The sequence below is a fragment of the Urocitellus parryii genome, chromosome 5 (genome assembly GCF_045843805.1).
Source record: "Urocitellus parryii isolate mUroPar1 chromosome 5, mUroPar1.hap1, whole genome shotgun sequence".
Lineage (NCBI taxonomy): Eukaryota > Metazoa > Chordata > Mammalia > Rodentia > Sciuridae > Urocitellus > Urocitellus parryii.
In genome coordinates, this window is record NC_135535.1 from 52,210,068 (window position 1) to 52,225,400 (window position 15,333).

General features: G+C 34.2%; 1 protein-coding gene across 2 annotated transcripts in view; it reads right to left on the reverse strand.

Moving 5' to 3' along the window:
• Srgap1 (SLIT-ROBO Rho GTPase activating protein 1) overlaps positions 1–15,333 on the reverse strand; it is a 273,907-nt gene that overhangs the window by 82,512 nt on the left and 176,062 nt on the right. For both annotated transcript variants that reach the window (XM_026392966.2, XM_026392965.2), the window contains exons 5-6: positions 10,260–10,442; positions 9,658–9,786 (exon numbers count right to left, since the gene is read on the reverse strand). In XM_026392966.2, the coding sequence (XP_026248751.1) occupies positions 9,658–9,786; positions 10,260–10,442 (312 nt within the window). The remainder of the gene's footprint in view (positions 1–9,657; positions 9,787–10,259; positions 10,443–15,333) is intronic.

Consider the following 15,333-nt stretch of genomic DNA (forward strand, 5'->3'; position numbering starts at 1 on the left):
TTTTATAGGACGGTTAAGGTGCAACACGGATGAGAAGGAATCAGACTTACAAGGTTCTGAAGGAGAGTATTGTAGAAAAAAGTGCAAAGCAAGAAAAAGTACCAAGCAAAGACTCCAAGTAAGAAAATATTTGGTGGTTCTGTGGAATAGAAAGAAGGCGAGTGTACCAGGAGCATGGTATGGGGATAAAGTTGTAGGCAATGGCGGTGAGGGGCAGGTGGGCACCAGTTCATACAGGGTGTTGGTGAATAGTTTGGATTTATTCTAAGAAGAAGGGAAGGTCTTTCGAGAATTTTAAACAGGATCTACCACATCTGAGTTCTGTTTTGTTTTTTTAATACTCTGGCTGTTTGGGAAGGGAATAGATTTTTGGAAGACAGGGGAGGCAGCGGTAGACATATGAACTGCTACAATTCGGGTGAGAAAAGAAGAGCCTTTGTCTGGGAGATGGAGAGTGCAGGCAATGAGAAGTGGCAAGGTGTGGGACAGTCAGGAGTTAGGAATGGCAGGATTTGCTGATGCATTTATATGTGGGGAAGAGAGAAGTAGGTTTTGGCTTGTGTAAAGTGGGTGCAAAATGGTACCATTTTCTGAAAAAATGGGTAAGAAGAAAGTTATGTGTGTGGAGGGTGATGACGTATGGACAGAAATAAGAAGTTGTTTTGGAAGCCTAAGATGATCAAGATGCCCACAAGACATCCAGTAAGAGGTGTCCAGAAGATAGCTGGGTATACAAATCTGAAGCCCAGGAAGATGATCAAGGCTGGTGATAAAAATCTAGGCACTATCAGATGGTAATTAAGCCAAGGGAGAAAACAAAAGAAAGTGAGGATCATTCTTCAGGAGACTTTCAATATTCAGAGGTTCAGCCAAGAAGAATGACCAAGTATGGAATATTGAATAAAAAAAAAAGAAAGAAAGAACAGCTTATGCCTCAGGAGCAAATCAGGTGAGTGCAGTTTCTTTGTGTGAAGGCCCATGACATCTCCATTGGAAAGAACTTCAAATGCCAAGCCAAATACTGCAGTCATCCAACTCATTAAAGTTTTAGAATATCCGTTCTAACACAATGGGATAAAAACATTCCTAAATTAGTTTACATGATCACTACAATCTCCTAACCCATTTAACATGATTTCTCTATAATCTTCCTAATAAGAGCTCAGGTCTAATGGAGAATACAGTATTACAATTTGGCAGGTTTTCATGGATAAATCTTAATACCCTTGTGTATGGGGGAAAAGTCAAACTAATTAAGAAAACCCTGAACTCTGAGTAAGTTGCTTTTTAATTAAACACATATTCCCCAAAGACAAAAAGATAAGGCTAACAGCTTTAACACAGCTGATTATTCAGAAATGATAAAATAAAGATGACATGGGATATATGATGCAATCTAATTTCAATCTCATCCTGTGTAAATGGCCAATAAAACATGTGTGACAGATATCCTTATGAAGAAAATTGGCTAGAGTAGGGGATTATTCCCTGGCAATATTCCACAACAGTAACAAAGATTTATCCTTCACGTTCCAAAGTGATCTGCAAACCTTTATAGGGAGAAGTTGGAGACATCAAACTGTAGTGAAAGGACACAGATACTTCTGGGCAGGTGCTCTGGAACAAAGCACCAATAAAGTTTTATTATGGAGGACTTAGTTTCTTTGAATGCATTTTGAAGATGTAAAACTTGACAGGGAGAGGCTATATTAAGAGCAATACAATCTTAAAACCAGTTGTTTTACAATTCCAAGTTTGCAGAGTGGTGCATATGATTATAGTTCACAGAATCTTAGCATTAAGACTTGTAACCTTTTTTTAACTACTTATTTTAGCAAATCATAATCTCTGGAAACTCTTAGCATTCAATTACAAACATGTTTCCTGAATGACTTCTCTTTTGAATGTAACATATCCTAATTTTTTTTAAAGATGGACACAATATTTGTACTTTTACTTATTTTTACGTGATGCTGAGGATCGAACCCAGTGCCTCTCACATGTGCGAGACAAGCATTCTACCTCTGAGCTATAACCCCAGCCCCACATATCCTAATTCTTAATTGGTAAGTTGTAGGCTATTTTGCATTTAATATGTGGGACAGCAATGATCATAGACAGAGAAACTACTATCTGCAAAACTAGAATCTATTTTCCTCTACAATGATCCCTTTATTCCTCCAACCCAATTAATCTTTGTTCAGCTAATATTTGCTACATATTTCTTATAATTCATATTTATTCTTTAGAATGATATAATAAAAATCCTTATTTGCTGTGAAATTAACACTTTGATCCACTTCCCACTTGATTCCAAAAAGTTGTTGATCTACAACTAAAATTTACTTAGGACTTTCTTTAGAGACAGAAGAGAATCCCTCTTACCAGTCTTTTGCTTAAGTGTACTTTGTCTTAACTAATACTTGGTTCATTCTGTAAAGCGGGAATCTGAAAGCCAAATCCCTCCCATGCCTCATTTGTAAAGTCTAAGTACAACACAATCATACCCACTTTCTTACTTAAAATCTGTGGCTGCTTTTGCATAACAAGTGAAGAATTGTCCAGAATATATGGCTCACAAATCCTCAAATATTTACTTTCTGGCTCATTCCAGAAAAAGTTGATCAACTCTAGCTCTAAAGTACAGTGACAAATATCAACAGGACTGTCAATACACACAGCTATTTAAATGGTCTCTAATATTCCTATACATTTCTGTTACAACACCTAATCTGTAGTAAGTTGTGCAATATTTGTTCCATTTATATTTATTATATTTTAATTAAATTATAATATCGATAACATTAATATATAAATTATATAATAATCATATTAAAATATTATATTATATTAAAATATATTGTATAATTATATATTATATATAATTAATACACATTAATTATATATAACATATAATTATATGCTATAATTATATATTAATTATATAATATTAAATATTTGATGAAAGAAGCATGAAGGGAATTGTTGGAAAGACTTAAGAGTAAACAAAATTGCTATCAAATGAGGCAAAGTTTTGACAACTTTATCAGATTGTGAAGGCATTGTAAATATCTAGGATATTGTTTCTTTACATGAGAGAACTCAAGATTAGAAGTTATAGATAACACACAGTGGAAGAGATTTGTGCTAAGAAAGAGTTCTCAAAACTGTACAAAAGAGAAATCATAATATTGAAAGATTGGGAAATATAAATAATGTTGGTGAGCTTTTGGCTAAAAACATTTAAGGTATAAATTTTTATACCTTCCTATTTTTTCTTTTTAAAATATAAAAATATGCCCATACTTAAAGAATATTATAGAATATACACACCTCTTTTAATAAACAAAATATTATTATTATCATATACAGTTATTTTAAATAAACAAAATATTATTATTATTTAATATTTTTTTTTAGTTGTATATGGACTCAATGCCTTTGTTTTTATGTGGTGTTAGGGTCAAACCCAGTGCCTCACACTTACGAGGCAAGTACCCTACTACTGAACTACAACTCTAGCCCCAAACAAAATATTATTGATATTTCAGAAGTTTCCCAAGTCCTCCCCAGTCACAAGCCCTTTCCTTCTTCCTAGAGCTAGTTCAGTACCTGGAACACACAGAAATTTCTAAACTGTGTTTGGTACACTGCATTTAAATATTTTCAGCCAAAATAAAAGAAAGTTATCATTTGCTTCAATATATTTTTTTTTTAAAGAGAGAGTGAGAGAGGAGAGTGAGAGAGGAGAGAGAGAGAGAGAGAGAGAGAGAATTTTTAATATTTATTTTTTAGTTCTCGGCGGACACAACATCTTTGTTGGTATGTAGTGCTGAGGATCGAACCCGGGTCGCACGCATGCCAGACGAGCGCGCTACCGCTTGAGCCACATCCCCAGCCCTGCTTCAATATATTACCCTCAACAAACTTTAGAGTTCTGATATCTAATGTCTTAAATAAGGACTTGATTAAGAAATTCATTTACCTACAAAGGTTATTAAAGTATTGTTTTCAGTAATAGAACTCAACATAAAATTAATTTATTCATCCCAAAAGGTACAATAAAAATTTAAGATGTACTAAAAATAAATTCCAGTAGACCTCCAGTAACTATTATTTATAAATGATTAACACTGAGAGAGAACAAGAGAGAGGAGAGGGAGAGGAAGCAAGTAAGTGAGCTAATCCAAGGTAATATTGATGAGCAAGGTAAAGTTTATCTAAAATAGAAAATATACTAGAATTATTAAATATTTTTGAAAACCAATAAATCACCTTTAAATACATAGAAGAGACTTGAACTATTCTATCAGTGTTGAGTTATTAAAGTGTTTAGCTGTAGCAGTTAACAAGAGGGGATTTTATTAAAGAGGGGTCACTAGTAGATATGTGAATTGATTAAAGTATTTTAAGGATTGTTATATTCCTTTTATGTATGTAATTAATTTATACTCTAAGAAAGGATTTTGTTGACTAAGAGGAAGTTAAAGCTCAGACATTTTTGAGTCTCACATTAGTCGATTTCCAATTTAATAAAAATACAAATTCAGGAGATTTAAAAATATTTGTCATCTATTGTCACTCTATGATGGAGGAATCAGAGTAACACCAGGCCAAGCCAGTTAATTTTACATTTGCCGCAGGAGGTTAAAACAGATGTTGTTATGTGCCCACATAAGATACAGAGACATCATTTGTGATGTATTCAAAGTCAAAGTGGTTAACTTGAACCCATCGAGACTTAATCTAAGGTTCACTTTGTGGGAAATGTGCAAGGGATGGAGAAACAGTTAGTTTCTCCATCCAGGAGGTATTCAGACAAATCAGAAGCTGGGGCATTCCAAGGAACAACTGTCCATGTCTCTTCCACAAGGGGCTTCACTAGATTAAAAACCAAAATAATATACAACAGAAAACTTATGGGTCACATGGTCCTGATTCAACAAATGATCCTAAATTTCATCTGATCTAGACATACGAGTTTTGAAACCTATTTTGGGGACAGAAATTGTAATATGGCCTGGTTATTAGATGACTATTGAGATGGAAAGTTGGAGATCGTGAAAAAGCAGGTTAAAAAACTATATGTAGGGCTGGAGATGTGGCTCAAGCGGTAGCGCGCTCGCCTGGCATGTGTGCGACCTGGGTTCGATCCTCAGCACCACATACCAACAAAGATGTTGTGTCTACCGAGAACTAAAAAATAAATATTAAAAATTCTCTCTCTCTCTCTCTCCTCTCTCACTCTCTCTTTAAAAAAAAAAAAAAACTATATGTAAAATGTGATTTTGAACTCCTGAACTAAAACTATGTATGTGGACACAGAGAAAGTCTAGATTTTAACATTAATGATCCCAGGTGGTTAAGAATGTGATCATTTCATTTTGGTGTATAGTATTCTTAGTTTTCTACAATTTACATGTTTTGCTTCTGTAATAGTGAAATAACAGTTTGAAAACACATATTCTATGGAAAGTTTATATTAATCTTTGTGATACCATAAAAATTTTGTTAGAAAAAGAGATTGATACGAGTAGAAGCTCAAGGGAAATTGGAGATTTATATAAAAGGTCCAAATTTGAATTCTCTATAATGCTTTAAGTTCATCAAGAAACATTTACTGCCTTTCAAGTCATTTCTCATACAAAATACTATGCATTAAAGAGGTCGCTTGCCTTTTTCCTCACTGGAGGTATAAAAATTCTTCTCATTATTATTAGATAGCTCGATATCAAATGCACTTTGTTAAATAAACCCACAAAGCATAAAGGATTCTAGGTATCTTTGCATAATAATCAACCTGTTTCTTTTTTCACCAGGAAGGGTCAAACTTAATGGATTTTAGGATCACCACTATATATGCAAATTGGATTTCTCAAAATAAGCAGCCATTTTAGAATGTACATATTCAGACTCTGATGCCTTAAAAATGACACAAGGAACAGAAAAATTATTTTCACTAAGAAAGCACTCAATTTCAGTTGACTATGACAGCAAACCAATTTCACGTCGTTTCTTTCAAAATTCACGTCGTTTCTTTCAAAATTCACGTTTAAGTTATATTACTTGAGAATTGTTCACATTTTAAATTTAAGGCTGATCTTTAAATTTTTGACTTTTGAGAAAAATGAAAATCACTTGACACATTTAACCATTACTTATTTTCATCAGAGTAAATTATATCTGGAGGGAAAGAAATGTCTGAGTTTGAAGTCTACCACTTGGTATTATTGTATCCTTGAGCAAGTTATATACTCTGGCTAGCCTCAGATATTATGCTTTCTGTTTTTTAAGCTATAAAATGGAAAAGACAGTATTCACCTTTTTGGTGAGATTATTCTTGGAAACCTGCCTGTCACATAGTAAGAGCTCAATATCCATGAAAGTGATGGAGACTCTCATAGTTCTGACTTGCTCTTTCTGTCTTGTATATTCCAAGAACATTGAGGATTCTCCTTTGAATCTCCCCACAGAAGGTCAGTAGGCATCTCAATCATGCTATATGAAACAGAACTACAGCTCTTACTCTTCAATATCTTAATAAACAGCACTATCGTTAAACTAATGCCATTTCTTTCTCCTTCTTCCTCTTCCTTCTCCTTTGGTACTGGAGATTGAACCCAGGGGTATTTTGCCATTGAGCTACATCCCCATCCCTTTTTATTTTATTTTTTTTTAAAACAGGGTCCTGCTAATTTGCTGAGTCTGGCCTCAAACTTGTGATCCTCTTACCTCAGCCTCCCAAATTTCTAGATTATTGGCAGGCATGGAGCCTGATTCATTTCTCTGGACCTGAATCTTAGTCATTTCTCTCCTCTTTTTCATCTACTATATCAGATTTCCATCTGCAACCTTATGCATTTTGCATCCTACTACTTATAGGTCGATCACTGCCACACTAGTCCAAGCCAGAATCATCTTTAGCTTGGCCAACTACAAAAGACTCTTGATAAAGCATTTGTATTTACGCTTGACCTCCTGAGCCATTCAGTCTTTTTCTGTTTGGCTACTCAGAATCTTTAAATGTAATCCAGCTGATGTTATTTCCTGCTCAAAACCATCTTTGAACAAAATACAAACCCTTCCACTGTCAGAAAACCCTGTGATTGGTCTTCTACTGATCTTCTCTCCTAGCATTTCCCTTCTCCCTCACTCAACTTTGGCCATACCAATCTCCTTTGCTGTCCTGTGAGCATTGAGCTTCTGGAACACTCCACCTCTGCAGCTTTCGCCTTACCAGTCCTTCCCTTGGAGGGTCTCCTTCCCTTGATGGCTGTGTGGCTCTCCAGCTCAATTCTCCATTCAAAGGCCAGGCTTTTCCTGATTATCCCATCAAAAGAAACATTCCCTCAGCTCTGTTCTATTTTTCTTTATGGCACTATCACTCCATATATATATGTGTGCACACGTGTAAATGTAACTTCATTTATTGTCTATTTCCCAGCATATACATAAACCTCATGACAGTGAGGACTTTGTTTGACTTTGCTGGATTCCTATTGTCAAGAATGGTGCTTGAGTGCACTGGGGTAGAGCTCCCCAGACCCAACACATAATATTAGCTGAGGACTAACCATTTCACACTATCATCTTAAGCATTAAGAACTTAGCTCAGTGGTAGAGTGCATACTTAGCAATTGCCAGGTGCTAGGTTCCATCCCCAGTACTGCCTCTCCTCTAACATATACATACATGTGTATATGGGGTGTGTGTGTGTGTGTGTGTGTATATATATATATATATAAAGGCTGAACTATAGCTCGGTGGTAGAGCACTTGCCTAGTACGTGTGAAGCCCTCAGTACCAGTCCCAACACTGCAAAAAGTAATCAACCAAAACAGTACTTGGTAGGTATAAAAGAAATACTTTTGAATACTTGGAAAGTTTTCCGTGTGCAAAAACTGGCTTAGCTTAAGTTTGAAATGAAAAATTATGTAGAGAAGTTACATCAAATTAGTTTATAGAAAACTTATGGATCTGAATTTGTAAACAAGGGGTCATAAAATTCTTTTTTAATAGCAATTATTAGCATATATTATTTCTACAAAATAATGGGTTTCTTTGTGACATTTACACACACACACACACACACACACACACACATACACACACACACACATATATATATACCTTGCTCTGATCATATTCACCTTCTCTATTAGTCTTTCTTAGCCACATTATTCTTTATTTTTATTCAGGAAACCTAAAGAATTTTCTTTCTTTCTTTCTTTTTTTAAAAGGAAACCTAGCAGCACTCTATCAGAGAATTTCTTATATTTCATCAGAGTGCTGGAAGAAAAAAATTTAAAAAATATCCACAAAAAGTTTCTGCATTTAAAACAATGAAGGGATTAGTTACTAAACTGAAATACTAGTAACAAATAAAAAGAGGAAAAAAGGTTTTCTTGGTTTTCCTTATTACTCCATGGTTTTACAGAAAAAAAAATATATTAGAAAAAAATTATAAGATAAAGTTGTTTGAAGACTAAAATAAAAGGGGAAAATCATCAGAGTGTTGATGAGCTAAAAAAATAATTCTCTTTCAACAATGCTTTTGTAAAAGTCTAGAATTATCTCTCTAAAATAATAGCTAACTACATTAAATTCGCCATAAAAATTAAGTTGCTTTAACTTACTGTATGTTTACATTATGACAACTGTTGGGAGTCATAATGTATAATTTCATAAAATCATAAGGCTGTTGGATGCAATCAATACAAAGTAGCATATGAGTGAGGCTCCAGCAGCCAAGCTTCGGAATCTCTACGACTTTATCTGTGCTTCTCTTATGGCTTTTATCACCCCTTTTATCTTTTAAATTCAGGTACTGTCATATGGGGGCACAGGGTTTTTGTCTGTTTCATCTTTGCATCTCCTACAGTGTTGGCATGATCCCTAGGCTACATTTTATGAATGAAAGGATGAAGGATGCAGAGGCCTAATACTGTGGAATAACGGCCGTGAATGCTGTGTGAATGTAATTGTGGATATATTTTTGGAGAATTCTAAATGAGCCCAATTACTGCTTTTTTTACTCCATATCCCAAGAAAGTACAGAGACGTGGAACAATCTGTCAGAGTGGTTCATGTGCCCGGTTTTGCTTCCCTGTGTTTGTCATGATTGTCACAGAGCAATCACTTGTATAGTCATTTGCTTAATAAATAATTAATAAAAATTAAAAATAATTAATAAAAAATTAAAAATAAAAAATAAAAATAAATAAATAAAAAATAATAAAAAATTAATAAAATGCTTCTCCATTTTATTTTCCAGAGGCTAAGCATTCTACATGGCTTCTTAGGGCCTCGGCATATCACAAAAGGAGGAGCCCAATTAATATATTTTGAATCAATGAATGGTTGGGGCTATGTCACTACATGATTTGAAAATGGCTGGGTCCCCTTTCTGGCTGAGCTGCAGCTTCAAAGACCCTAACCACCTGATTATCACTGGTTTTAGGATACATGCTTTTTTTTTTTACAAATATCTTAGAATCCATAGTGTGTAATTATCCCATACAGTGGAATGGGAAGTATTTTTCTGAGTACTACATAAAATAACATTATTTTAATCAAGAATGGTGTTTTCCAGTTAATGAAGGAAAGCTATTGTTAATTCCATCTTGATATGGAAACATAAAAACCGTAATTACTTACATCAATTAAATCCGAAAGATCATGAATATAGTACTTGAAAACTGAGGCATTAGTTGCTTCAAGTGTTAGGAGATATTCATTCCGTGCCTTAATCGATTTTAGCTTATTTTCTGAATACTTTGCTTGTCTCTGGAAAGGAAGAAGATGCAGGCATTGAGAGACAAAGGCATTTTAAAATAAGACAGAGAAACATACATGAATTTTTATTAATCTAAATAATTTATTCCACATATACAAATGACCCTCTAAGTCTTTGTGAAAAGTACATTCTGAAATTGATTTAAATAACAAACTAAAATTACCCAGCTATGGGGAATAACAACAATGTATTTGGGCTTCAGGCCCATTTGCAATGAAATCTCTTTGTTGCCGTTCAAGTTTTCCACATTTATACTCAATACTTGGCATTCTTCACTAAATGATGTCCAGCTGTTATTACATGATTTTTATGTGTCTTAAACATTTTTCTTTCCCACGGGAGGAAATGCGTGTCATTTCACAATAATTTACAATGTGCATAGATCAGTGATTGCGGCAGTGTTCTTAGTGCATTATTAGCTCCTCGCTGAAGACGGAGGGCTCTGCAGTATATTTTCACTTACCTTTTCTTTCATTTTTTCAATTTTCTTTACAGAGCTTCGCCGCTGATGTCTCTCTTCTAGTCTAATATGGAAGACAGGATCACCAGATCTCCCAATTTGCTTCTCCTCTTGTTTTTCAGCCTCTTTCAGCTTGCTCTCTGCACTGATGCTCTCTGCATGATACATGTGGTATGTTTTCATCACCTGTGAAAAAGTAACCCAAATTGTTAAAAGATGTCCGCCTATAATTTATAGAGTGAATGCAAACCATTAAATGATGTGTCTGTTAAAAATATCGCCTTCCAACTGGCAGGGAAAAGCCAGATTGCTAGTAAAATACATGAATTATGGCCTATTGCTTCTACATAAACCAAACAAATATGCAAATTCACCTGCCAGGAAGAGGCACTTAGGGGACAGGCTTTGATGAAAAAATGATTTAAGAGTCTTTTGCAAACTTTTCAACATACTCAGAAAGTTCTCTTAAGCTTAAAAGTGTTTCTCTAAAATCACACATGCATTACTAATTTGCAGAATAAACTATTTATTCATGGATAATTTTTTTTTATGGATAAGTTTTAACCCAACCAAAACTCCAGCTTAGATAGGAATAAAGAATTTATCACACAAAATCTACTTGTCAAAATACCAAATTTAAATATTAAGGTTCATACATAGTTGTGGTTTAAAAACATTGTTTTTTCTGATCACAAAGTGATACTTAAAATTTCAGTGTAGAAAATATATGATACAAAGCAGGAAATAAAATACAAAGCAAATCATGGTTAAGATTTGGTATACAGTTCTTCTAGTCTTTTACCTATGAAAACACACACACCCACTTCTTCATTTAAAAATGCCATATATATTTCTCCCCTTAAATATGTACAATTATTTTTATTTTTTTAGTGGTAAATGGACACAATACCTTTATTTTATTTATTTTTATGTAGTTCTGAGGATTGAACCCAGTGCCTCACATGTATTAGGTGAGTGCTCTACCACTGAGCCACAACCCCAGCCCATGTATGTACAATTTTTAATGTCTTCTTTTACTTAATATATCAGAATATTTTTCTATATCACTAAATATTCTTCCAAAAAAGAAGAAGGTCTGTATAATACTTCTTTATGTAATGTCCATAATTACCTAAGTAAACAGAATTGTTGAATATTTTAGGATTATTTCAACTTTTTGCTCTATAAAGAAAGCTGTGCTGGGGCTGGGGTTGTGAGCTCAGTGGTAGAGTGCTTGCCTAGCATATGTGAGGCACTGGGTTCGATTCTCAGCACCACCTATAAACAAATAAATTCATGAAGTTCCATCAATAACTAATAAAAATTTTAAAAAAAGAAAGCTGTGCTGAAAACCTTTCACGTATATCTCATCTTAGTTCTTCCCTTGGAAATGAATTATACATAACTTATATTTTAATAATATTTAGGAATCTATGGAACATTTTGTAACGTATCTTTTCCATGCAAGTTGTTAACCTATATAATGAATCCTCAATTATTAAAAATTTTGGTTATCTTATTATTACAAAAATGTTTGTGGACAAAATTATGTCATAATTCCTAGGAGAAATTTCTAGAAGTAGAATTGCAGGGTTAGAGAATATGCAAATTTTTGAGGCTCTGCCAATTTTATGCTCTACTAATAAAAACAGAAACAAAATAAAACTGATCTATCTCTAAAGTACTTTAGATAACATACTTAATAAATATTTTCTCAAAAAACGAGTAAAGGTATTCGCTACTTATTCTTGTAACAACATTTACATATAATCTCTGTGTTCTCTGATACATAAGAATAAAATAGTCACAGATTTTTAGAGATTTTACCTAAAAATCAGTTTTCCAATATAATTCTAATGTGCATTGCAGAGTCAGGCACCTGGGAAAATTCTGAAATCTGGGTATTTTGTGCATTTATATTCCTTAAGAAAGAAACCAACACACATAGGTGTGATTTATCAACGTACCAAGGAACATATTGGAACTAGAACTCAACGCTGAGCATCAGTGCTGGCACTTTCTTATAGAATATGTCAAAAATTATAAGGCAGATTCATGTCATCTGCAAGTAGCCAAAAGTTATTCATTTTTTATAGCTCAAAGTATAGCTGTTAAGAAGTTGAGACTAATATAATATTTTTAAGTAATAAATTTTAGTTTTCTCACTTCAAAAGATGAGTCTTAATACAATGTGAAGCCTGGAAGCATCTCTGGAACAAATGTTGTTTATTTAGGTTGAACTACATAAAATTGCTGTTTCTGTAGGTTATTTAAAAAAACTTGGAAAACTGATATTTTCATATGGTTCAACAACACATGTTTTTAAGATTACTACTTTGAAGAGTAAAACTTGGGTTGGGTGAAGAGCCTTTACTTATTTTTATTTTAAAAAAATCGAATGATGTCTTTTCTTAAAAATGCAAAGGCAGTACTGAATAAATTAAAGGCTGAACTTTACAGCAGTGGCGGCTTTTTCTGAGCTGTCATTGGAAAGTTGTCTGTTTTTAGTAATTATCAAACCTAACCGGGGGAAGTTTGGTTGGCTACTCCAGTTTAAAAGAAAATAAAAAAGTAGTGGGAAGGAGCTGGGCAGCTGGGGAATGAGAAGGGAGTCACCCTGCAGCTGGGCAAACAGCGAGGTCAATGAATCCATTACACACCTTGCATTGCTAGGCTTGGTTCTGTTTATATTCTCTGCCTGAAGCAAACCCACATACCATTTAGGTCCTGGTTCCAGTTACATCTTAAAATGAGAGGGTGAAAAAACTCAAACACACACACGCACAGATGCCCCACTCAGAGAGCTGTTTGTGTTCTTGTTAACTGAGAGGCAGAAAGAAATGAGAACACATGTCTCCCATCACACCTGGTTGAAAAGACATATCAGACAGTTCTGGGTATCTGAGAAATATTTCCGTTCAATACATGACAAAGAAATGAGTCCTCTGGACTCTTGTTTTACTTGGATAGTAGGCAGTAGTATAAGCAGGTAATTTGCACAAACTAAGCCTTAGTATAAGAGAAAGACTGAGCTGACTGCTGGCATAGGATTTCTTATTAACTAATGTGGGTTAAAAGGAAAACATTAGAGTCTGACCCAAAACTATGATGAAAAGCGTGTAAATATCTGATCATAATGAGGTTCAGCATAAGAGCTGAGGATGCTCCACCTAGTTCAGCAGTAATTTTCAGACAACAAATTTCTTTTTAGTTTTCCAATTGGACTTATGAAATCATTGTTCCCTAAAATGTTAACAGTAACGATGAATGAATTTAATAAAGTTCAGGAGAAAAATGCTGAAAGCTTTTCAAGAATTCTAATTGCAGATAATGAATGCAAGTACAAACTGCATTATTAAAATGTAAGCTGTTGACAGAAGTCAAATATGTCTTGTATTTAAAATAAAATAACAGCTTCCCCCCCCCCCAGAGAAGAACAAAATGCCTTTATTTTTCAAAGGTGCATTTTGAATATATACTGCCAGGAAAATAACTGCTTCTCCCTCAGTTTAATGCAAACACAAGTCTTTGCATACTAAATGGCATGACAGACATATATCCATTTAAATGTAGTCCAACAGCATATTTTCCAATTTGAATTCTTCTCTACTAAAACTTCAAACATAATTCCCCATTCAACACACTCAATTTATCTTTCTTCAATTGCAGGAAAAATGTAGTCAAATAAAAAGTGACCCACATCATGGATTTATTTGTGAAACTGGGAAGTCCTCTAGAATAATTTTCATAGAATCTTTATATTTTTATTTTTAATTTTTACTGAAAGGCTCATATCCTGAATCTGACACAATTCTTGTGCGTTAAATCAAAATAATTAAAATACTTATAGTAAATTTCAACAGTTGGTATAAAGAGATAATTTTGAATCTGAAAACTACATGTTTGGGAGAAGATCAGTGGATAAAAGCTATAGTTTCTACCTTTTGATTTCTCGTTCAGAATCAGAAGACATGAATTAGAGGAATGGATCTACCAAGGACCAAGTGTGAAGAAATTATTAATATCTCTGCTCACCTTATGAAGTTATTGTGGATGCCAAATTGTGTGTCCACAATTGTTTAACTTAAACTTTACGGAGTATTTATTATGTATGTGTATATCTATGTATGTGAATATACACCACCAATATAGACATACACGATCTGTATGTATATATGTAGTTTGACAAGCATTACATAATGCTTACTATGTGACAAGACATTATTCTAAGCACTTTACAAAATAACTTATTTAAATTCTTTTAGTAATTCTTATGAGGTAGGTAACTTTATTTCCCCCATTATTGTAAAGATGAGAAAGCTGAGGCAGAAAGAGGTTAGGTAACTTGTCTAAGGACACCCAGATGGTAACTGGCTGAATAATGGTTGGAAGCCAGACAGTCTGACTTCAGATGAGGCATTCTGAACTGCTACACCATAACCTCTGGAAAGTCTAAAGCATTGCACAGATGGAAGGGCTCTAGACCTTGGGGATACAATCACTCTGTTTCCATAGGAGGAAAATGGATCAGAAAAATAATTATTGATTCCTCATTTGCTTCGTGCTCATCCCCTCTGATGAGTACTCTTTTACAAACACCTGCTTCCCATCTTCTAAGAGTTCACAATTTTGGAGTTTGAAACATGGGCCTTAGATACTCCCTAGTGGGCAGAGACTAAGTAAGAGGGCATTGAGGCAGCAAAGATAGTATCAGCGAAGGTGTAGTGGGAAAGGAGGATGCCAAGACTTAATTTATTGAGAGCACTTCAGACTCTGCCACATGTGACAACAAAGTCAGAGTACCTTAAATCCTTAATATTGTTTTATAGACTATATGGGCAAAATAGACATTTGGTGAGAAACACATGAAGGCCAGGAACTCATTTTATAGTCAGTCTGCCCATTCATTTAACAAATATTTATTAAATGTCTACTATGTACCTGGCATTGTTTTTCTCCATCCCTGGCATCCCAAAAATAGCACCATCATTAAATACCTGGCGTGGCACTAATGGGACGACAAATAGTTTTATTTCACTAACTGCAAAGTACAATAAGTGTTGGAATTTATGGACCT